This window comes from Lagopus muta, chromosome 7 (genome assembly GCF_023343835.1).
Source record: "Lagopus muta isolate bLagMut1 chromosome 7, bLagMut1 primary, whole genome shotgun sequence".
In the NCBI taxonomy this organism is placed as follows: Eukaryota; Metazoa; Chordata; class Aves; order Galliformes; family Phasianidae; genus Lagopus; species Lagopus muta.
Window position 1 is genome coordinate 46,934,025 of NC_064439.1, and position 24,258 is coordinate 46,958,282.

The following is a 24,258-nucleotide window of genomic DNA, read 5'->3' on the forward strand; positions in this document are numbered from 1 at the left end:
AAAAACCAGTACATTTAGCAGAAACAGCTACAGAATGAGAAGTTAAATGCAACTCCTTCAAAGAACAGCATATTTATTTATTCAAGCCAAAAAGAGCTAATTTATACCATGGGTGCAGTTCTCACTGACATTATCTGGGGAAAATGACTACTACAGGAGTGGGTGTGATGTATAGCCTTTGAGTCACGCATGATAAACCCTAATGGTTTTGCTTTGAGGTTAAGTCCTTACTAATCAAGCAATGAATCATTCTCAAAATGTTGAGTTCCTGAGGCCATGTGTGTCAGAAGTGGAACTCTAGAGTGAATAATCAATCACTAAAAATCAGTTGTGAGATTTTTATCAACCAATTAATAAACAAGGAAAGGAGCTAAGGGGCTTGAACAAAGAGTTAATGGACCTCTAATGACACTCTAAGTGCGCTTTAGTGAATAGAACATAATGAGTTTTATTTGCTACTGACCACAAATCACTAAAAATCAAAGTGTTCTATGCACTGCAAGTGTTAAAATACTGCAGAAACAGCACTTGTGCTTTTAACAGAGGATAAAATTACGTTGAGCTAAATATGTGTATATATTTAATGCCCATGCTTATTTAGTGTTACACCTCTATAGCAGATCAGAGATCAAGAGCCTAGCTTCTGAAATCAGTAGATGGATGTGAAGTATGGAGAGAAACAGGAAGATGTTTATTCATTTCTTTAGTACATTAGGTACTGTTGCAATCAGCTATCACGGAACTAAATATGATGTATGATATTAGAAAGGCATTCAGGAACAATTCTGAAGACTAAATATATGATGAATTATGTATATGTATACATACACACACACACACAACTATATCCTTTTCTATTACTGCCTATAAATTGTCTTTTGCTTTCCTAGATGTGGGTGTTTATCTTTGATATATTGCTCATTTTTGTGCTGAAACTGCTTTGGAAATATCAAAAGGAATTAATGCATCTAGCAGGCAGCTAGTGGCTCGAAACCAAGTGTCACCAGCCTTGAGGACTTCCAATTCCCTAATGTAAAAAATGGCTGATTATAGGGAGACAGTTCAATCAGGTGAGTTTGGAACCAAGTCCAAAGAATAACAGATCTAAAATCAAAAGGATAGCTGATAGCTGGGGGAAATCTTATTCTAAGAGTAGAAACAAAGAAGGAATCAAGCTAATAGAACAAAGGCAAAGAGAAGAAATTGATGCTTTCTGTCAAGGGGCAGTGACAAAATCCAAACCTCTCACTGAAGAGAAGAAAATAAGTCAGAAACTTCCAGTGAGGGCTGCACTGTTTTCCATACATCTACATGTTTCCAAGATAAGGGATTGAACCTCAAGTGCATGCACATAGACACAGGGACAGAGAACATCCATAATTCTGCTAGATCCAGCATCCAACAGCACAGAAGAAGATTATATCAGATCTACAGAGAAAGGTAAACAAAGTAAAAAAGTTAGACTTCAATTCTTGGAAGGCAGATCATGAACCATCTCTAAACTGTGAGCCACGTAACTTTGTTAGAATAGTGCTGTAAAGAAAGTACAGTTTTTTGTCACCTTAGACACAGTTATAAATGAGATGCCATCCAGAAACTTTACATCTAGCTCACATGGAATACTGGTGAAGCAACAGATTGTTCCTAGTCATAAAGGAAAACTCAAAAATACAGCCAGATTCCCATGTCTTACACATCAGCCTGTCTGGAATAATGCAGGTTTAAATCAGACAGGGATCTGTTCTGAGAACTGATCAAATGTGTTAGACAAGAAGGACGTAACACACCTACATTAGGATATTTGTCTACCATTAATTGCAATAGTGGCTTCCACGCGAAGGGCCAAAATTCCAGGGAGGAAATCATATGATTCAAAAGATACAGTTCAGAATCAACCAGTTATCTCAATTGTCGTCAGAAAAAAAACTACGAAGCTAGATTTTGATTAGGCATTAATTTGTAACACAGTTGCTCATATTTCATCTCAAAAGCGTGGAATAATCTATTTACATCAGGCTATGATAAAAGATGTACTGAAAACGTTAGAAACATCTCACTTCAGAATTCTTTCACGTGTGTAACAAAAAGATCAACTCCTATGACATTACTACTCAGAAGAACCAGTGTGTTCACTTGACTTTCAGATTCTTTGCAAAACTCACCTCTTCCTTCAGAAGACACTCAAGATCCCCAACTAACATTCAGGACAGCATGCCTGAAGAACAAGTTAGATCATACATCTCAAGGATAAGAGAAACTCTTAACATGTGAATAAAGCTTTCCCAGGAACTGGTGACAAATTCCTATACAGTTTTCTACAGTGTAAAGAATTCAAATGGATTTTCCTGATGGAATCACCCTCTTTACTCTAAATGGCAATTCACAGTACCTCTGACTGGAAGCAGTTCAATCTGTTGACAAATTCTAAGAGATTCACTGACTTTCCAATGTTGTTAGCTATATTAATAAGAAAAGCAATACAGGAAACCTGAAGGGAGAACAGATAAAGGAATCGACACTGAAATTAATCTTTAGCGCTTGTGTATTTTTTCCTATTCACTATAAACACTAACCTACGCTCAACCTCTCCAAAAGTTGGAGGACTCTTGGATACTTTGTTCTCATTTCACACAACAGGTTTTAAATGAAAATATCCTATATGCATGGATTTTACAAGCTATAATTGATAAGCAGATTTCTGAAGATGCAAGATACAGGTACAGGCTATATACTAAGGAAAGCAGAACGAACTAGACATCTGGCTGTTCATAGGGCAGTGTCTGAAAATTACACTGAAAGCTATTTCTTTGCTGCTTGCAGCCAAGTATTTCTGTGGCAAGCTTTTCAGTAACAACATAAATAAAAAGATAACAGAAGAAAACAAATCAGTGCCTTACATAAAGAAAAACTAAAATGTATAATCAGTCAAAAAATAAGGATCCATTCAATTATGAAGCCTAGTTTTCCAGTGTTGCACAACTGTGCTGACCACATGTCAAGACTTGTCGTGACAGTCTATTCCTAGTTCATGCAGTTGTTGTTTCCAACAACCACTACTAAATTTTACATAAGTCTTTAAGTTCCTATATATTTTTCTAAATCAGCAGACTGGGAGTGGAGAGAGACATTATTAGTTATTGCACTGAGCCAAGGTCAAGAATTCTGACATCATCCATCTTGTCCGGCTGGCTACTGCATTGGCCAGACAATTAGCACACAAATTGCCACTGATGATGGAGAAAAAGTTGATATTTCAGTATTTAAAAACACAGAATAGTTAGAAGTTTTAAAGAGGGGTGATGAATCAGCCTTAGAACATGGGATGATCTGTGGCACTGTGCAACAGTGGCAAAAAAGAACGGGAAGGGAGCTAGGTTTATTATACATGATGGAAGTGTGAGGATACAGATAAACCTATTTGCTTCATGATCTGTTTTAATTTTCCTTCATTTTGTTGTACCACAATGCAACATAGAGAAGCTTGCTTTGTCATCACTTTTTTTTTTTCTAAACTTTAAACATGCAACTGAGACAAGATTGAACAGTTCAACCACTTCAAGTTGGCTAAGCAACAGTTAGTGCCCTAGGAGAACTCCACCCCTACGTTTCAAATCCATCCCTTCTCTTCTTTCATGAAAGAATATAAAGGCACAGACCTTTTAAACACAGTTTGCATATAAACATACCTAGAACTACTTAGACTGGTTGGATTAAAATCCATGTGAGTCAAAATAAACGGAATCACCTGATTTTTAGGATCCTTATGTTAATTCCAGTTTGTACCTGGAAGCCCCAGTAATGCATGTCAAGAGTCAATGCATGGAAACTATAATCCCAAGGCAAGCACCTGAGGCTACTGCCAAATTATGATTTTTTTGATATCACAGAAAACACATCAGAGAGATTAAAGATCATTCAATTACACTTTCAAGAAATAACGTGTTTCTACAGAGTCAACATTATATTAAAAGTACATATTTTTGCAACAGCTACCATAAAATTTGAATATGAAATTTCAGCAAAGTCCTTTAAATCAAGAAACATCTATGTAATCTCAACTACTTCAATTACTTATAAATTTATCCAACTACACTTTTTTTCAGAGCAAGAGCTAATAGCATGGTAAGAGCAAGTTGCACCAGTAATTTTGTTTTAAACCAGACTTTATCAAATCATCATTCACAGGCACGTAAATATCATCTATTTATTTTCAATGATTTTCACGTGGTCTTCCTACAAATCAGTCTTAAGCAACGCAATAATGACACTTCTGTTTTTCTACTATACATAACTACCACATATACAACATCTTTTCCTTTCAAAATAGAACACTGTGCATTGCTATTTGTTAACTGCTGTAATACTCATTCAAACCTACTTAGATATACAACATAATTCATAAAGACAAATTGTAGGAGAAAATAATGAAAAAGAGTAAGGAATAAAAATACAGAAAACCTTTCATCACTGCACACACCTATGCCTGCTTATATGTTTATCCCTTATTGTGAAGATGAAAACTATGGCTCCTATCAGATTTGTATTATCAGATTTGTACTAGAAAAACTTTTATACATTTTCTGTATAACTGTTCTAATGCAAAGAAATAAAGGAATCAGAAAAAGATACCTTTCTATCAGGCCAGACCAGAAGAGATTACACCACTACAGCTTCAATATACGTGTGTGCGTGTGTGTATACATGTGTGTATATGTTTGTGTATGTACATACATAAAGAGACCCACTTTTATTTATCTGTAGGGATTATTTAGTCGTGCCATTTCAAACCGTTAAAAAATCATCTATGTGTCAACGTGACACAGTATTTTTGTTTTAGAAATCATCTCACAGTTAACTCATTAAAAGTAAAGATGGAAATACAGTGAGTTTCTCTTGTGTCCAAACACAAAAGGAAAGGCACTTTTTCTCTAATTTACGGAAAAGCTCCATTAGAGCACACAGTAGAACTATTCTTCATCAAGCGATGTGGAGTTGACGCAGGAGGAGAGGAGAAAACAGTTTTCTTCTTTGTCATATACTTCCAGTATGGGGATGGTTTAGGAATATTTTTATTATCTTTAATTTTTTTTAAGCATCGTTATTCTATAGTGATTGCATTTCGAAATCATCAGAACATAAAAACCCCATGCAGAAGGACATGGACAGCCTCAGACAAATTTGTTGTGAATGTTACACCAGCCAAACCATTCCACCAGCACCATAAAATATTTACATAAGCTATGAACTATAAAATACTTTCACATGAACTATAAAATATTTACACTACCAACATCAGCTAGGGAAGAGTGATGTGTTATCAAGCTGGTGTGACCCAGCAGCAACAATTTTGTGGCAACAAATTAAATAAAACTATTGCAAATCATCTGGAAACTTACAGGGAATATTAAGTTAAACAAATTACTGCTTCCCGGTCTCTTGTATTGTACACATAACCAGGAAAGCATAGCCTATATGCTTGAAGCTAAGTTTTACCAACAAAATAAACGAAGATTATGTTCGTAATCAAACTGTACTGACCTCTCTGAACGTCCCTTCTAGCAAGGTGTCCAGATGTTGAAGAGGAGCAGGAGTTTTATCTTTAAATCGTGTCAGCAATCGTCGCTCAATAGCTCTGAATTGTATGGCCCTTTCAGATAACAGCTCCTGAAATTTTTCAGCATTCAAGCGTAGCTGCAATTAAAACATTTTCAAGAATTCAGATTAAGGGTTATATGCATTTTATACATCCATTCAAAATGAAATGAGGAACTTACAGTAAAATTCTTGAGAGCAGTTACTCATTCAAATACCATTGGTGTGGTTAATTTTATGCTCCTCGTGAAACTTACTAACACTTTCAGGAATCACTGTTTGCTACTTAAGTCAAAAATAATTTCCAACAGCCAATATAGTATGTATTAATGCATAAGTATCTCATCAAAGAGCCTATCAGTAAGAAAGAAATTTCACCACCAGAACCTCAGGGTTTCTCCTCAGATTCACGTACTATTTGATACACACATACAGTGGACTAGGCTTGTTACTAATTACTGTAAAAAGTAAATGGTTATTCCCCTAAGCATGAATAAAAACAATAAATTCTGCACTGACTGAATGACTTCTTTCTCTGAAATGAAATCTTTTTATTTTCTCATGTATTTATCAGGTACAGCTTTCTTGAAACATTCACAAAACATTGAACATCATATATTAAATGCCCAGGTAATAAAAATTTCTGTTTTATCTTTATAACCAGCTTTATATTTTCTGTTACAAACCTCTAAAACAAGTAAGTCCCTAACAAAAACTGCAGTCTTCAAAATATCATTTGTATAGCTAACATGCTATAACTAGAATCAGAGAAACACACAATCATAGAATGCCTTGGGTTGGAAGGGACATTAAAGACCATCTAGTTCCAAACACTGCCATGGTCGGGGCTGCCACTTACTAGGGCCCAGGGCCCCATCCAACCTGGCCTCAACCAGCTCCAGGGATGGAGCATTCACAGCTACTCTGAGCAACTTGTTCCAATGTTTCTCCATGCTATGAGTAAAAAAATTTCTTCCTAACATCTAATCTAAATCTCTCCTCTTTTAGTTTAAAACCAACCCTGCCCTGTCAGACTCCGTAAGAAGTTCATCTCCCCCTTGTTTATGAGCTCCCTTTGAGAACTGCAAGGAATGAATGACGTCTCTCTGGAGCCTTCTTTTCCATAGGCTGAACAAGTTCAGCTCCTCCAGCCAGCCAAAAAAGGGATGGAGCATCAGATCATTTCAGAATAAAGGCACAACTCATAACTTTAAGAAATACCCAGTGCTGGAAAAAATGTCATTTGCTCAGATACATCTTCACATTTTCTGAAAGACAAATTGTTACATGTCTGTGATCACAGTTTTAAATGGTTTGTTCTTAACAATAACAAATAATCTTGAACTGGGACAATAGCAGCTATTCATATGCTGTGTGACACACCTCGAAATGCTGATCAATTAGTTCAAAGTATTCTTGCAGTGGAACAGAGCCGGAAAAGGTACATGCAAAGTCCTTGCAATTTTGCTTTTTGAAATGTTCTTCCAGTCTAAGTGTTAATTCCTTTGTTATTAGCCAAAGGTCTTCCAACTGATCACTCTGGATCCTGTATCGTTCTTTGAAAAGAAGAACAAATACAAGACTAACAATACGTACATTTAAGCCATATGCATTCACTATACAACATAAATAATACATAGCAATGTAACTAACTTTATAAATACAAAGTCTGTAATAGGGATTTTCACAGAAGATACATGCTCCCTAGCATTAAAGCAACTTCTGTCCTGTATCATGGGCCTGTTCACAAAGCACAGATAACTATGAACTACTATGAGAAGGAAGTGAGAATTACTGGATGATATTAAGACCTAACAACAGGCTGCCTGCATTCCCTGGCATAATGCAGCCTTAACAAGTTTTTCTGGGCCTGAAGGCAGAGACAGGCTCAATTGACTTTGGACCATGAGAGAAGCACAGCATCCTCAGCAACTGATAACAGTTGTATCAAACCAACTACATTCCACATAAAATCTTGAATGCCTTTTGGAAACATAGAGCTTGAGTTCTTGGACAATACCTTCACTAATGTAATTTTTAGTACTTCTCTATTTCCTATGATATCTTCCAGTGGGCAACTGTTACTCACTCTGTAATCACAGGTAACAATATTTGGCTTTCTTAGTGCTCTGCTTCACTCTAGCAGATAGTATTAATCAGTGTCTTATCGATCCAGTATACAATATAGTTTTGTTAATGTAGCTTAGTGTAGAAAATGTTAACGCAATTGAAATGAAAAAACACACAAAGATTCTGTTAGTGTTCTCTATCCCAGCAAGTTCATTCATTATCACATTTTAGTGAATTTCAAATTATGAGGAGAATGGGGTGAGAACTTACTACTGTTCTGTTTCCACTCCATTTTCTTATAGTTCTGTTTTCTGATTTCATGATATGAGAACTAATTAAATATTAAAACGAAAACTGTTGTGGATAATTGTGTCTTTTTTTTTGTCTGATACATTTTCTAGCAACATTATTTTATTTCTTGGCATTACCTATAAATGTTATCAAAGGGAAAGACAGAAAGTCAACTATGAAGAAACAGAGTTGAGGTTTTTTGATACAAAACAATTCTTTTTTTTCAGTCTCATCAATAAGGAACACAGTATATCAAATGAAGCAAAATTCTTTAGAAGTCGAATGCACTATTTAAATTTTTCTCAACATTAGTAATTCAAATTGTTTGACATTACCACTGGCATCCTTCCCAGGATACACATTTCACTGAATAGAAAATGACAAATTCTGTTTACAGTGTAACAGGAAAGAAGCAAGTTTTATTTAAAAACATGTCTGTTAAAGAAAAGAACACCATCTGCTAAAGATAACATTCAACCTAATACCCATATTTTTAAATAGTCTCAATGTAATGGCTGGGTTTAGTTCAATTTATTATCATACTTTGCCTTAAGTGATTTTTCCTTAAGGGAAATTAGCTCAGATGTTTTCAGACCAAACCAACAGACATTCCACATATAATTGACATGTCTAATATATTAATGATTGAAATTGATAAAACTAATTTCCTTCAAAAAGCAAATTTAGGTTCACTGTTTGTTGGTCAATACAAACAAAATCTAATTTTATCATGACCTGAGTAATCATTTGCTTTACATGACCTTCCAGCACTCAAAAAGAAAGACAAATTACATTTAAAAACTGTAGGAAAGTGAGATTCCTTAGATGTACTGAGTATGTGCTTTTATACAGAAAAAAATAGAAATAGAAAATAGAAAAAAACTTTTACGGTTGTTAACCTATTTGTGTTAGGCTTTTGTTAAAATAAGATTTCTTACAGAAAATTTACAATTGATCATTTTCAGAATACTCTCAAACAGAAAAGCAGAAGACTCAGAGGATCATTAATAGGTAACAAGGGCTTAAACATCACAGCAGGTAGTACTACTAGTTCACCCTGCAATAAGCATGATTAGTTGCCCTGCCAGTAGCTTATCTGCAAGAAGCCTGGAAGATTCAGTTTGCTTCTCAGCTAGGAAGCCCTTGCCATGAGAAAAAACAATGACGGGAAGCAGTCAATTCTTCTTTACCCTTTGATTAAAACCAGTTTCAAAGACATTTCAACAAAAATATTAAAACTTTACTCTACACAGGCTAAATTCATTTTAACTTCTAGCTGAAAAAGAACTTTATTCTGGGTGTCTTTACAGCAGACATTTTGACAAGCTGAAGTAACATCTTCAATTACTACACTGTTTAAAATGGACTAATTAATTAAAATAAGTGTGAACACAGATGTTATTCTTGTCTGCAGCTTCAGCAGTGAAACCCAACCCAACCTGGAGACTTTCACTTCTACATGCAGCCTTTCCCATCCAGAACTTAAGGTCTATTCAGAAAGGAATATGACAAAGATGTGTCCGTTGTCCAAGACTAACTTCTTTCATGGAAAAAAAGGAACAAGGGTCAACCAGCTCCAGTGATTTATATTTTTTTCTATCACTATTTATCCACATATACAATTTTCTTTTTGAAGAACCTTTCCACAATGACTGTGCCACACAATCGCTTCTATAAAGTAAAAACTCAGCAGTATTATTTTGGTAGCAAACTAATAGTACCTCCCAAATAACACACCTTCATCCCCGTTTATTAGCTCCATATAGGGTCTGCCTACTCAAGCACAGTAATTCTAGTACTACAAAAGTCTACCAAGGAATGTTTTTGTATTATGGATAGCCTGTGCAACCCCCCTACATGCCCCACGCCGAGAAATTCCATAACCAATTCAATCCAGTGCATGTGGAAATGCTGGAAACAGAGCATTACATGGAAGTAGGCATCACGTAACTCATTTGTTTTCTAAAGATTCCCAGACAAGATAAATGAGTAGTCACACTAAGAGAAAAAGTTGTTTGAATCTCCTTTGTAAAGTGAACAAGAAAAGTAGTGTGGGAAAGTTTATAGTAAGGCTGCAAGCGTCATTCTTAGTGAGTGACTAAACAAACCTGTAGGAAAAACTTGAGGGTTTGTATGAAGAAACTAGAAGTTATAGCCTCACTAGAAGTTGAAATATATTCATTACAAAGATAAATTTTCCCTTGCACAGTATCATCAGACTTTGCAATAATTCAAATAAGAGGTTTAAATGGTAATCCATAAAAAGGTACTTAAAAATCCCTTAAATTCTTCAGTTTCTAGAACCTATCGCTGTATGTCTAGCCAGTGCAAACTTTTGAAACCTACTGTCTATTCAAATAAATACTAAAAACAAACTAACAATGAAACAGCATGCAAACAGTGCATAACAACTAATACAGATGGATTCGAGCCTTAGAAAAGTAAAGTGATGCTTGGTACAAAGAAAGTCCTTCAATAATTATTTTCCAGCTGGTTTCTGTATGTAACACATCTGACTACATTATAAAGAGCATTAAATATTATTTCATAGCACACAGTTGACATCATCGTCATTTATATAACCAATCATGAATACTACATTTTGAAAACACAGTGAGGCAGATTATTTTTGTGTTGAAAGAATTTCTGATCAAACTAGACTCTAATTTTTCACTTACTCAAAATAATTTTCATAGAGCGTTCAATGTTCCATTTGAACTCCCTGCAACGTGTGATTGGTATTTTAGCTTTTCAACTTCTCAGTTTGCTGTATTAACTGAAGAATTTCTGCTTTATCAGCACTGAAAGTACTAAATACAACTGAATTGATTTTGTTCCCACGCACACAACAAGGAAGTTTAGCAAGTTGAATTGCAATGCAAGACTGTAACTCTCCAACATTAAGAAAGCTGACTTACTTTATTTTAGAAAGAGCACAAACACTCTTTGAGATCATTAAAACACGACTACTTAATTCACAAACTGTCCTGTACACAAGATGCTGGACAAGATAACAGCATATCTACATGTATCTTCGCACATTCCATAAGCATGGTAAGAAATACAGAATCAACATGGTTGAATCCATAGTCCTAAATTTAATGATTTATGGGTAATTACTGATACTGGCATTTACTTAGAGATGCACCTGAATACGGTTAGATGCCTAATTAAAGTCCAGCATTACTGAAAGTCAGTGGACAGTCAGAAATCAGGTTTGTAGTCTTTTTCTTACAAATTCCAGTAGATGACTTCCAAACAGAGGTCTTGAAATACATTTAAGGAAAAGAGGTGGGGTTTTTTGTTCGTTTGCTTTTCTACATGATCATAGTGTCAGTATTAATTCCTGATTTTAAATACTGCTAAAATAACAACAAAAGAAAAAACAATTTCTCCAATGACTGCATAGAATACTCATTATAATAACCAAGTATAATTTTTGCTTCATTTCAAAATCTTGTGACTACATCAGCAATATGATTAGATATTTGACAGGGGATGCCAAGACATGATCTGTGAAAACTTTTAAGTTCCTCTGCAAATAATTAGTCATTTTTGTATGATTCTCAGTTTACTCACACGCTATCCAATTAACTTATTATCTATTATGTTTTACAGGACTATAGTCTTCTACATTTTAACAGCACTTACGTGATGTTTTTGAAGCAAGAAGAGTGATTTTTGAACCTGTTAAGAACTGAAATCCCAGAACATTTGCCTGGTCATCCTCAGATGGATCAGCAAAGTCTAAAAGAGAAAATGAAACAGTTGTCTATAATTTAGCTCTCACATACAACAAACTTCAAGCTGCAGACAGAACCATATCAACCTCTGCCTTTCCTATACTACTCATGCAATCTGAATTGCATGACATCGCTTCCCTCCTCAGAAGTACAGAATATCAGGAGTAAATTACTATATGTTCCCACTGTTCACGTGAAGTTGAGCTACACTCAGTTGTTACATGGAATTGCCTAGGCTTGGTAAACAGAATATAGCTTTCTCAGAGGTTCAGTCTGCGTCATCTAGTAAAAATTGCCTCCTGTACTGGACGCAACACTGCAGGTCGTCTTTTATCAGACACATAAGCAAAAATTATCATCATGATAATGTTCAAGTACCTTCTGGTTTCAGCCCCTCAGCAAAGAGGACAACAAACAGCTAACTTACTAGTATTAGTTACTCAGCAAATCTATGCATGCCAGCATCTCATTTCAATGCATTTATTAGACCACAGTAACTTCAAATCTAATATAGAGCACTTTAAGATCTATTCCAAGGAATTTGTCCTACTAACTTCTCCTTAAAATAAGGTAGAAGAGGAAACAGGAGAGATACCATTTTTACTAAGTAGTACAACAAAATTGTAAAGTTTCTCCAAAGACCATATTATAAACAACTTATAAACATGCTATAAACAAATATGATTTACATTTCACCATTCCATCAGACTGCCCTTCTGCTGCCACCTGTCACACAGCAACAAAATGTAACAGACTATTGGCAGGAAGGTTCAGCCCCTCCTGCCATACCACCAACATCCACCTCCGACATCATGGGCCAACACAATAAAACAGGAGGCACTGCTTTTGGAGCAGACCTTGTACTACATAATCTTTCCAGAAACAGATGCAGCTCCACCTTAAAAACACTGCATTGAAGCTGTTGGCCCACACAGCACTCATCTCATCAGAAAACTGTTCCAGAACCTTTGTCCTCTGAAGTTCAGAACTTTAATCACTGCCAGATTGAACTTATTCACTATCACTTTATAAGCCCTGTTTATTCATTTTCCTTCTTTTTTTTTGCCAGTGTTTTATTCATTTAAATGAGTAATTCTCTTTTAATTCTCTTCTTCAAATCCCCAGGCAATTCTCATAGCCTTTTCCATACTTTTGAGTTTTAATTCACTTTCAGTATCAGCAAGCAGAACCCAATACTGCATGCCAGTGCATAATAACTTATTTGTTTCCATCCTGGAACCATTTTCTCTAATCCATCCTAACTTCTTACTGGTTCACTTATGCTCATACAATATTGTACCACAGAACATTCCTGTGATAACCTCCACCTTTTCTATCTCTTCTAAATCATGAGCACATAACTACAGCACAATTTCTTTTTATAATACTAATTCATATTTTTTCATTAATATTTCACTAGTCCTATATATCACCTATTTCTATTTCTATATTACTCTTGCAAATATTATAACATAATTCACCTCAAGACTTTCACAAATCTTTCTCCAGAGCAACTGTACTAATTTGTGACATGCTCCACCCTGTTTCTCCTTCATATCTCATGACAACCCACATAACCCCCCAAAAATGAATGCCCACATTCTCGCCATTGAAACACCACTGTTGCATTTTGAATCAAATTATTTTCTGGATACATAAAAAGTAGATCTTGGTACACATTCCCTGCATACAAAAATCTTCAGGTTTTAATCAAAGTCAGATACACTAGACAAGGTTAATTACCTATTTTGAAATGTTATTCCATCATTTTTTTCATGATGTAAACTTTAAACACCCTCCTATTAGTTTTGTTAATTATTTCATAATTTTCTCGCAAACAATTCCTGTCTGAGTTTCTAATACATCTCCTGTCAGAGGCATATATTAAAACCTACCTGGAAAAATGGTGAGAAAACTGATGGGAGGTTTATTGGTATCGATAGTTAGCTTGTGGTTTGCTGATTTTGAAGGTTGAGCTGGAAAGCAAACTAATCGCAAAGGCAGCTTGAATTTACACTGGGCAAACTTCGGTATCCCTAAAGTGAAAGAACACACACAATCATCTTTCATATCCTTATTCTGAATAAAAGATATTTTATGCTGCTGTCCTGGAAGGAATTACAAGGTATTTATAATGCAATTAAAGAATATCCTATAACAAAATCTACAATTTTTGTTTTAATTTACACTCCGTGTACAACAATTTTAAACTTGAACACCTTATTCACCTTTGAAAGTGAGTATTTATAAGTAAATGGGAAGCAAACAATATTACCCAAATCCACTGCATTCCTGCATTCACACCAATTAACATGCAGTAATAGTTTATTTAACTCTTTAAACAAACAATTCCATTTCAATACATGAGACAGCTGCACGACTGTCCCTGATGCTTTGAACACTAAATTGAAATATGTATTTTCATCAGGAACATTCCCAAAAGACATCCCTTATAAGAACAGCCTTATTTTTTGTTACTTTTATACAAAAACTGCAACCACTGTTCACCAAAAAGCATCAGAAGCTGTTTCTATATGACATCTCTTTCTGACAAAAAGGACTGAGGTGCAAACATAGAACTTAAAAATCCCTACCCAAACTATGGACAAAACAAATTAATGACCTGCAAAACTAGAATTAGAAATCTCAATTGCCTACCTCTGTGTACCTCTCCACATTTTCTAATTTAAATCAACGCCTCCAAATATTTTTTTGGATATAACTTCCAATTTTGTTGTTATTCTTCTTTTATTATTATTTTTTTTTAAATCAGAATATTCGCTTATGACCATTTTGATAATAATAAACTTCAATAATAGTATCAATAATAACGAAAGCATATTAAGGGGAGTCCAACTCCATTTAACAGCCTTCATGGCGTCAATGTAAAACCCCAGAACTGCTATAATGTACCTCTTTCTCAGATGAGGTTTAACTACAAAATAATAGATCTGGATTTAATGAATAATGCTCCTAAGCAATCTGGTTAGCCCCCACTTGCTTAAATATTGAGTTTTTATTCATTGCAGTACATTAAATGTTATCATTCAACTCATAGAACATGTAATTTTATCAGAACGGTGCAAGAGAAAGGAGGAGGTTTTCACACTAACAAAAACACAGTCATTAGAATGGGTGAGATTTGCACAGATCTAAGCATAATTTAAAATGGTTGACATGTCAGATGATGCACAGTATGTTCTACATGAAAAATGAAAATGCTGGGGGCCATGAAATACAGATTGCTTGTTCTTCTGGACAGCCAATCTGTATGGCTTTTTCAAGTGGGACTTCTTTGATGAAGCAGCTAATTAGCACTGCTTTGTTCAGGTACAGATATCATTATAGGGACTTACTGAGAATAGCATTAACATCATAATAACAAACACTCATCATTTCCCAAAAATATGAAATTCAGACACTCACTCCAACAGAAATCAACAAAGAACATGTTTAACAATGGCATAACAACAATGGATCATACCAGGACAGAAGAGTCATGAAACTAAAAGCTACACAGGCTGTCAGTCACGTAAGCTGAGAAGTCTAATATATAAACATAGCTCAGCTGTTTACAACATCTACAGCAACGTTTTTTGCTAACATTTGGTTTGTTTGCTACTTCACAGATCTCTTGCAAAGAAAAATTACTGCAAGGACTTGTCTTGGAGGAAGAGAGGTTGTTACTAGAAAGCTGAGATTCACCCGGTTGCTTCAGTTCATTAGCTCTTTTGGTTGGCTAATAATGCCTCCAAGTAGCTGTTCAGCAGAAACTTATTAAAAAATAAAAATAAAAAATTCACTGTAGAAACAGCAGAAAACTTAACACAGGTCCCAAAATCGGAATAACCCTAGGTTGCAAGGAAAATTCCTGAAAATAAATCCATGACCTTTCAGAATGACTCATTCAAATCATATCTTCACAGTCAGATGGAAAAAATAATTAAAATATTTTCTTGATGAAAACATTATACAAACATCTTAGAAACATCTTATTATTAAGAACTTAGGGAGTATTGTCAACAGGAAAAATTTAGTAACGAAACTAGCCAAAAGAATTCTGAAATGGTTTTGTATTTTAATAGATTGTGTTCTTATTTCAATGCAACTTCTAGATAGCCTGTTACAAGTCTGCCTATCTGAAATATCGAAAGTTTTTTCAATAATTCAGAGAAAATTCAGATGGAAACTAAATCAAATGGTATCTAGCTATGAAGTTTTCTAGTTGATGTGTCCATACCATCCATAAAAACCATTTACATAAGAAACCAAACCAAAAAGCTCCAGCAAAATTTATCACCACAGTGAAAAGCTCTTAGTGAAGTATTCAATTGAAATACCATGATTGTTAGGTCTGCTGGAGTGATTTTAAGTGGCAGTACAAATAAAAGTGGCAACAATGTGTGGAAAACGGAGCTTCTTCAGTTGTTGGATATTATCTCTAGTGGTGGATTTCCCTTCATTCAGAGCTGGGATACATTTAATGATATACAATTCTAGTACCTTATTAACAAAAAACAAAAAATTGAAAAAATATACTTTTTTTGTGGGATTCCCACTGCCACATACAGAAGTAAAACTGAAAAGCAACAGGAATTTTATAAAAGGTTACCTCAGAACAACTGTATTATTTGAATTAATTCACACTATGCACTTACAATCTATCAAAACAGTTACATAGCACCATCGTTAAAACTGTATTTTCCAACAACTTCTTTATCCAATTTTAATCACGTCAACAACATAACATCTGATGCACATAGTAAAAAAAAAAAAGAATTCAAGTGTAGATCTCTAACTTAGGATGTTAAACATGCAGAAAATCCATGCCTTTTCTGGTACTGATGAAATGAATTTAACCAGTCCAGTGCACCTCAGAATAAACTAAAATTTTTGCAGGGAGATTCACCGAGCTCCACAGTATTCTCTTCAGCATCAGCAAGTTTTCATATGGAGAACTAATTTCTTAAAAGAGAGAATCTTCAGTTTAAGAAAGTAACCCTTTCGAATTACACCCACATTTTAAATATTTTTATTCACTTTATTTTTATAGTATTTTTTTAAAATTACTTAAGAGAGGAAAAACCTGCCTTAGGGATGTAGCTATTTTTCCAAAAAAAAAAAAATAATTTTACTGAGATGGTTCAAGAACCTATTTCTGCTAGAACCCCTGAAATATGCAGAAACCAGAAGAGGAAGAGAACTGTTAACAGTTATCTACCTTTCCACTTCTCTTGATATGCTCATTGGAACATCAGCATTGAAAGACAGAACTTAAACACGTACAAATGTTAGCATGCTTATTTTTAGGAGAAAACTGCAAACTGAAGAAATAGTTATCTCTAAATCCATGGCAAACAATTTTCCCTCAAACACAGGTGAATTTGTGTTTAATATGTACGTGACTTTTTAAGTTAGTAAGCACCCTTAACTACCCAATACATGCGCACAACTACACTGCATCTTTCCCTCTTTTTAGCCCATTTATATGTAAAGTACTTTCACATCCTGCTCTGTCTTTTAACTGAACCTTTTGTAAATACCATATCTACCACAATGACAGTTCAGTTTTGCACTGATTGTGCCAGTTGTAAAGTTGCCTTGTAGCCTTGAAAAAGAGATTTCTAAAAGGAACTGGAATGAATGGATGTTAGTGACATCACTCTTGGAGCTATTCTGTCCAAACAGCATGGAGTTAGCTACAAAACCTTAATGGCTGTTTCAGTTGCACACAAAAAAACAACAAAAAACCCACAGCTGTGATTTTGCTACCCAATGAGTTCTTAGTGATGGTTGAATAGAGAGCTAGAAATACAATAACGAAGGAACATGTGATTGTGTTTTCCATCTCAAGGCACAAGATATTATTTAGTACATTGTAAGATTTCTATATGCTATATATGTTAAAGTGTGACATACTTCAACATACTTCATACTGCAAACGTCTTTACTAGTTTCTGTTCTCCCATGAATATTTTTTTTTTTATTTCTAAGCCTCATTTACTTTCAAATTTCTCAGATATTCACACTTCTGTAGCACCACCTATCCAAGGCAAGCAGAAAAGCTTAAAGAAATAATAGGTGATGTAATAGCTCACTTCCAGATCTGCTTTATTCAGTATATGCTCACTCATGAGACCATTCACGCCTGATTTTTCCATTCACTTACCTTCAGGATTGAGCTCTACCGTATAACCAGCAATAGCACAAAAGGGAAAAAAAGATAAAAACATAAGATGCTACCCTAATAGGAAAGAAAAGAAAATGTAGTAACAGGTTTAAAAGAAATGACTGTTAAGTAGACAATGCATAAAAACCTGGTAGTATGAGCCAAAAGAAAACAGACATGAGACCACATTCATCAATAGCACAATTCAGTCCAACTCCGTGACTCATATTAACGTTCAGCTGTATGAATCCCACAGAGATGCACTGAAGACTGATTTGGCCACAAATATGAAATGTTAAAGAAGAAAAAGTCTGTATTCAGATAAAATAAAGTCTCAAAGGCACTCAAATTGTGTGTCCTAGTATATTACTTAAGGATTGTACAAGCAGAATAAACTCTGCTTTTTTATGTAATTGAACAGAAAAATTTCATTTAATAATTTAAATAAATATCCAAAATTTTGTAAGCTCTTAATGTTTGTGCTCTTTTATTTAGAGGTTTTCTAAGTTCTATAACTGATTTTCTTTTTGTATTATTATTAATTTTCGTCACTGATTTTGTTAGGTATCATGTTTTCTGGGGATTTTTTTATTGTATGTAAGTAATCAAACGTATTCAAGATATAAGGTTTCTTTACCTTCCTACCTGCTAAATTCAACCAGTAACTAAAATACAAGAGGTGTAACTAATACCATCTGAATTAAATAATAACACATCCATCTGGCAATAAGAAAAAACACTTAAATTTGATATTCTCATCTTGGAAAGCAAAATCACTGACACAAAACCAGCAAAACACAAAGCATGCTTTCAGAATCAGAGGATCCAAGACACTCGAGAGAATGCTATCTATAAAGTCATAGCTGTCTAAAGCCATACCACTTTAAATTGGATACTTATGAAGTTACAGCAAGTCATTCACAAGGCATAAGCAGTCTGAGAGTCACAAAAAATGAGGACTGAAGTAGTACAAGCCATTTGTGTAGGCTCTTAAGAAAAAGGGAGGAATATCCTTTTCCTTCCATCCTCTGCCCATACTTTCAAGCCTAATCTAACAAGGGCAAGATCAAGTTCTTAAAAAAAAAACCCAAGCTTCAATTTTGTCTAGAAGTACATAACTACTTTAATAGTTGACACACAATGTAGACTACTGTCATAAATAAAATGTTTCAAGTAAGAAGTGATGCTTAAATGAAAGAACATACATAGGATAACGTGCGTTTCTTTGATGCTAGCTCACTCTGTGTTACTGTCCCCTTAGTGCTGGCACAGCTCTGAGTGCACGCAAGGAGCCAAATCAGCAAATCTGGCTGAGTAATAACTTCTGATTGTATGAGCACAACAAGGGAGGAGGTGCAGTTCAAAGCCAAGCAGTGAGAAGTGAAGAAAGAACAGATTGCTTCAGCTGGGCTATGCTGCGTTTATCGTAACTTGGAAGCCCTACATAAATAGAGTTCTTCATGTAGCCTAACACATATTCCTGAGGCTGTGTGTAGCAAACTAAGTAAACTAGTCTTCACTTATGGATAGCAGGGCAAATTTACATATTCTATTATTAGAGTCACTAGGGCATTATAAAATAGAATGACTTAATCTCTATTCTTACAGGTCACTTTATTTGTTTAGAATGAATACGTTAAGCTGTTGTTAAAAGGGAAGTGAGGAATAATCACTCCCAATGCTTATTTTCTTCCTCTGTAGGGAGGCAGTTATTGTCACATTTGCTGGCAGCCCCAGAAGGCTGAATAGTCATAAAGATGTAATTAACTTCTCACTCCAAGAGGTGGTCCCTTAAAGAGCAGAACAGAAGCAAATTGATCAGCAGAGGGAAAGCTGGTACAGCTGCTTCCCAAGCCATAAGATTATGAATTTACTGTTTACATAACTTGATGATGCTACAAAAAAAAAAAAAATAAAAGCAGCAAGACAAGATTCTGATGTACATTATTACATAGAACCACAAAACTGGAGATCAAGTCCAACCTTCTGCTAAAGCAGGTTCACTATAGCAGGTCACACAGGAAAGCATCCAGGCAGGTCTTCAACAGCTCTAGAGAAGGAAACTGTGCATCTTCTCTGAGCTGCCCGTACTAGTGCTCTGTCATCCCCCAAAGAAGAAATTTCTTCCTCTTGTTTGTATGGAACCTCCTGTGCTCCAGTCTGTGCCTACTGCCCTTTGCCCTGTTGCTGCACACCACTGAAAAGAGCTTGGCCCCATCCACTTGACTCCCACAGTTCTGATATTTATGGACAGTGATGAGACCCCCTTCCCCCTCTCCCTGCTCAGTCTTCTCCAGGTCTCTCAGCTTCTCCTCCTATGGGAGATGCCCCTAAATATGATTGTGGCCCTTGACTGGATTCTCTCTAGATGTTCCCTGTCTTTCTTGAACTCAGGGGCCGAGAACTGGACAGAATATTCCAGATGTGGCCTCACCAGAGCAAAGCAGAGGGGAACATCTCCTTATTTGACCTGATGGCCACAGCCTTTTTAATGCACCCCAGTATACCACTGGATATTTTGGCCACAAGGGCATACTACTGGCTCATGCTCACTGGAACCCCTGAAGTCCTTCTGCAGAAGCCCCTTTTCCAGCAGGTCAGTCCCTGCTGTACTGATGCATGTGGCTATTCCTTCTCAGGTGCAGCGCCCTATACATCCTCTTGTTGAAGCTCATAAGGTTCCTCTATGCCCAACTCAACAACTCACTCTGTCTAGGTCTTCTTGACTGGTAGCAGAGCCATCTGCTATATAATTATTTCTTCCATTACTATTTGCCTTTAAAGTTTTTCAAAACAAAGCTCACAAAAAACACGTAAAGAAAAGACCTTAAAAAAAAAATTTGTAATCTTCAAAGGGTTACCTGTTGGTGTATTACATGAAAACACACAATCTCCTTCTAGTTCTGATGGAGGAAAATTTCCCTTCAAGAAGACAGACAGGACCACAGTTTCAGATGATCCTGGATCTAAACAAACAAACAAAAAAATTACATCAAATAATAGAAGCATCCACATGAAAGCAATACACTTTCCATTTCCAGGAAACTTCGAGGAAATACTTTGTGAAATTAGGATAGTTATTTCCATTCATTTACCTTTATCTCTTAACAAACTACAATCTAGTCAGAAAACTCCAAAGCAAATGTTGTTTCATATGGCAATTTTAATATCCTACAAAGCCCTTTGTTCTTGTCACACGTTTAGGAAAAACAAGAACTGTCCTTCCAGATTAGAACAGCAATTCCTCTTTCAATAGGATTCAGTAATGCACAATTCAATCCAAAACTGGTCCCAACTGAGGCAGCAGAACACACTTCTCTGTTCCTCAACTCCATTCACAACCTTCAAAGAAATCCTATCTGCAATCTTATAGGAAGAATCACCAAAAGTTATTAAGTTCTAGCGTGTTAGACTAGCAGACAGGTCAAGTTTTCTGTCCCTGCTTTTGGCTCACCAATGCCATTCTACAAAGACAGAACTGCCGCAAAAATTAAAAAAAATTAAAAAAAAAACACTAAAAAGCCCCCATAAAAAGACCAGACAAAAAACTGATTTTCCGTCTCCATCACTGAATTGTCACCCTGTCTCTTCTCACCTGCCACATATCATACTGTAATCATGGAAGCAACTCCACTCCTATACACATTTTTTTGCCATTTTCCACAAATGGAAGAAAGATGCTGCAGAGTGTATATAAGGCATATTTGCAACTGCTTGGACAGCAGTATCAGCAATGATTCTCTTGATGGAGGTTCAACTACAGCTTACAACATCCTCAGAAAAAGGAATATGATGCCATAGTTTTAACAGTATTACAATAACTTACCTAAATCATTAAAGGTGAACTGGTCACAGGTCACTGCTAGTGGAGCTTGGACACACACTACCAGGTATGGCTTCAGCGCTGTCACTCTGCTCTGTACTGTTACCTAGAGCAATTGAAATACAGAATTATTTAAATCAAACAACAAACTGATTTCTGTATAGCAGAAAATTAACATAACCACACGACCAGCAAAAAGACAATAAAACCCTGCAGTGACCACTTCAGCAACGTTTAAGAACTTCAAGTTTCAACCGCAGAAACAATTTCTACAGTTCTTATTTACTTACAAAATTAAAAAGTAAAAATTAAAAATGCAACAAAAAAAAAAGAGGTGATTTCTCACATTCTTAGTAACTTTAACCAAAGACCGTCCAACGACAAACTCCTAGTTAAAATATGTTAACATTAAATAAATAAACCAAAGGAAAGCTAACCTACAAAATGATTCCCTCCAACTACCGAGAACAATTAACGGCTTTCTGAATAATTTCAGAATTAAGTTCTATCCAATCTTCTACTATAAACAAATTTTACAACTTATTATACAGTATGCCCAGCACACCTAAATCTTTAGATTACAAGAGGTGGCCTAACTACAAAGCTGGAGTGGCGCTGGGTGTTTGTACTGTTAAGAGAGAGAACTGGTTACAAAATGAATGGTTATCAAAAGATTGCCCCTTAGTAGGTCTCTGTGATATGATCTGCTACTTACTATCATTTGTTTTGTGTTTCTGGTCTACCTGGTAACTCACTGCAGGCAAGTAAAATCAGTTTAGGAAAATACTCTTAAATTTATAAAACAATTGAAGTGTTAGTGGACTACTTTGAATGAATGAACAGTAACATCTAATTTGACTTAACAGCAATAAGTCTGAGCTACAGACTCAGGCCCTCAGGTCATCCATGGTTTTTTATGGTGCAAATAAAACTAGGAAGGATCACACAGAGCTCTGTGCATACATCAGGTAAACAGCTCCATTTTCTGAAAACAGAACTTTCATAAAAAACAGTAAAGAAGAAATCAATAGACTTAGAGACCTTATGCTAAATTCGCTAAGGACAAAAAGACATGAGAGTGCACACCTCAGAAAATTTGTGATTAAGACAGTAACATCTGAAGTTGCTACAAAACTTTCAAAGCATTACTTTAAAAACAAAATAATGCTCTTCATAAATTGCTTTTGGAGAGTATCTGCTCTGTGCCTCAGTCCCAAAAGAGGGGCATACAGTTTTAAAAAGCCACTCTTGCCCTCAGCTCAGAACTATTTCAGGTCCAATGTAATTCAATGAATGCAGCTGTGTAAACCCACTTGCATTAGCTCTAAGCCAACTAGCTGGGCACTGCCAGATCTGCTGACTGCAACCACAAAAAATTCAGTGCAAGCTAATTGTCTGACTATTTATCAACTTTCTAAAGCAGCTACTATACCCAAATTGGTCATTTCAAATGTAATTTAGGCAAACCTACACATTTTCCAGAAGGAGCACCAAGTGTAATTCATAGGGTTACTGTATAAAGTCAGATCTTCAACAGTCTCTCTAAAGCATGAAAAGGCTATAAACCACATGGAGTTGCCATGTGACATACTCATTCTGCGACCCTCTGTCTGACTACATCTTTCCTACCTGACTCCCAATCCTCCAAACAAGTCAAGGCATTCAACTACAGTTCGAGAACTGTTCAATACTGCTTGGCTTTCTGCTTTCTGAACCTATGTCAGTTCAGACATAGGAGTCTGAACTGAAACGAATCCATTTTTACTGCACATTTTGTCAGAATCACCTAGTTCCATTAAAAATTTTCTGAAGGAGCTGCAGTTTGTGGTTTGATAAATTCATACTTCTCTGAAGTCTATTTACATCATGTATTTTAAGGTAGCCCTATGTTTGCAAACAGCCTAATGTACTGCCAAATACAATCAGGTCGAACGCTTGAGGTTTCATAGCAAAACCATCACAGACTTGATCAGGATTAAGGTTTCATCCTCCCTCATTGTGTCACTTGAAAATGTAGAGGAAGATGCTGGGCTGAGTACAATTAAGCTACATTAATGAAAGGAGTTCTCTTCAATTACTAGCTCTGTTAAGCTCTAAATTTTTCACATGAACTTCCCAAAAACAAAGCCCCAGTTTTCCTCCACTGGTAGTCCTAGAAAAGATTTTCAAACTCAAAAAATAAAATCATCCTACGCAATACTGAGAAGCTACACTTGCACACCCACTCTCACACTTCCTTTATAGCAGCTCTGAGGGAGGAACTGCAATTACGTCAATTTTCAGATTAGATTTTCCTGGCCTTTTTTTTTTTTTTTTTTTGCACTAACAAAATTTGTGAAATTGCTTTTACAAGTGATTTCTTGCTTACTGACAACTAAAAAGGCAGCTGAAGGTAACAATCCTTATGTTTTGAGCAAATAAATATTTACCTGCTCTGAGAAGTGTTGGAAAAATGCTCTTATTATTTCAAAAACTTCCCTCCACCCTTTTTATTTATTTATTTGTTTTTGTGGTAGCTTCTTGATAAACCTATCCAAATTCCAAACACTTCTAACTTCAACAGAAGTCTT

At 35.6% G+C, this 24,258-nt stretch overlaps 1 protein-coding gene across 2 annotated transcripts in view; it reads right to left on the reverse strand.

Annotated features, from left to right (window-relative positions):
- The window catches only part of BBS9 (Bardet-Biedl syndrome 9), a 273,148-nt gene that overhangs the window by 192,681 nt on the left and 56,209 nt on the right, over positions 1-24,258 (reverse strand). For both annotated transcript variants that reach the window (XM_048950758.1, XM_048950757.1), the window contains exons 13-19: positions 21,692-21,794; positions 20,727-20,831; positions 17,866-17,880; positions 13,592-13,732; positions 11,605-11,700; positions 6,976-7,148; positions 5,539-5,691 (exon numbers count right to left, since the gene is read on the reverse strand). In XM_048950758.1, coding sequence (XP_048806715.1) covers positions 5,539-5,691; positions 6,976-7,148; positions 11,605-11,700; positions 13,592-13,732; positions 17,866-17,880; positions 20,727-20,831; positions 21,692-21,794 — 786 coding nt within the window. The remainder of the gene's footprint in view (positions 1-5,538; positions 5,692-6,975; positions 7,149-11,604; positions 11,701-13,591; positions 13,733-17,865; positions 17,881-20,726; positions 20,832-21,691; positions 21,795-24,258) is intronic.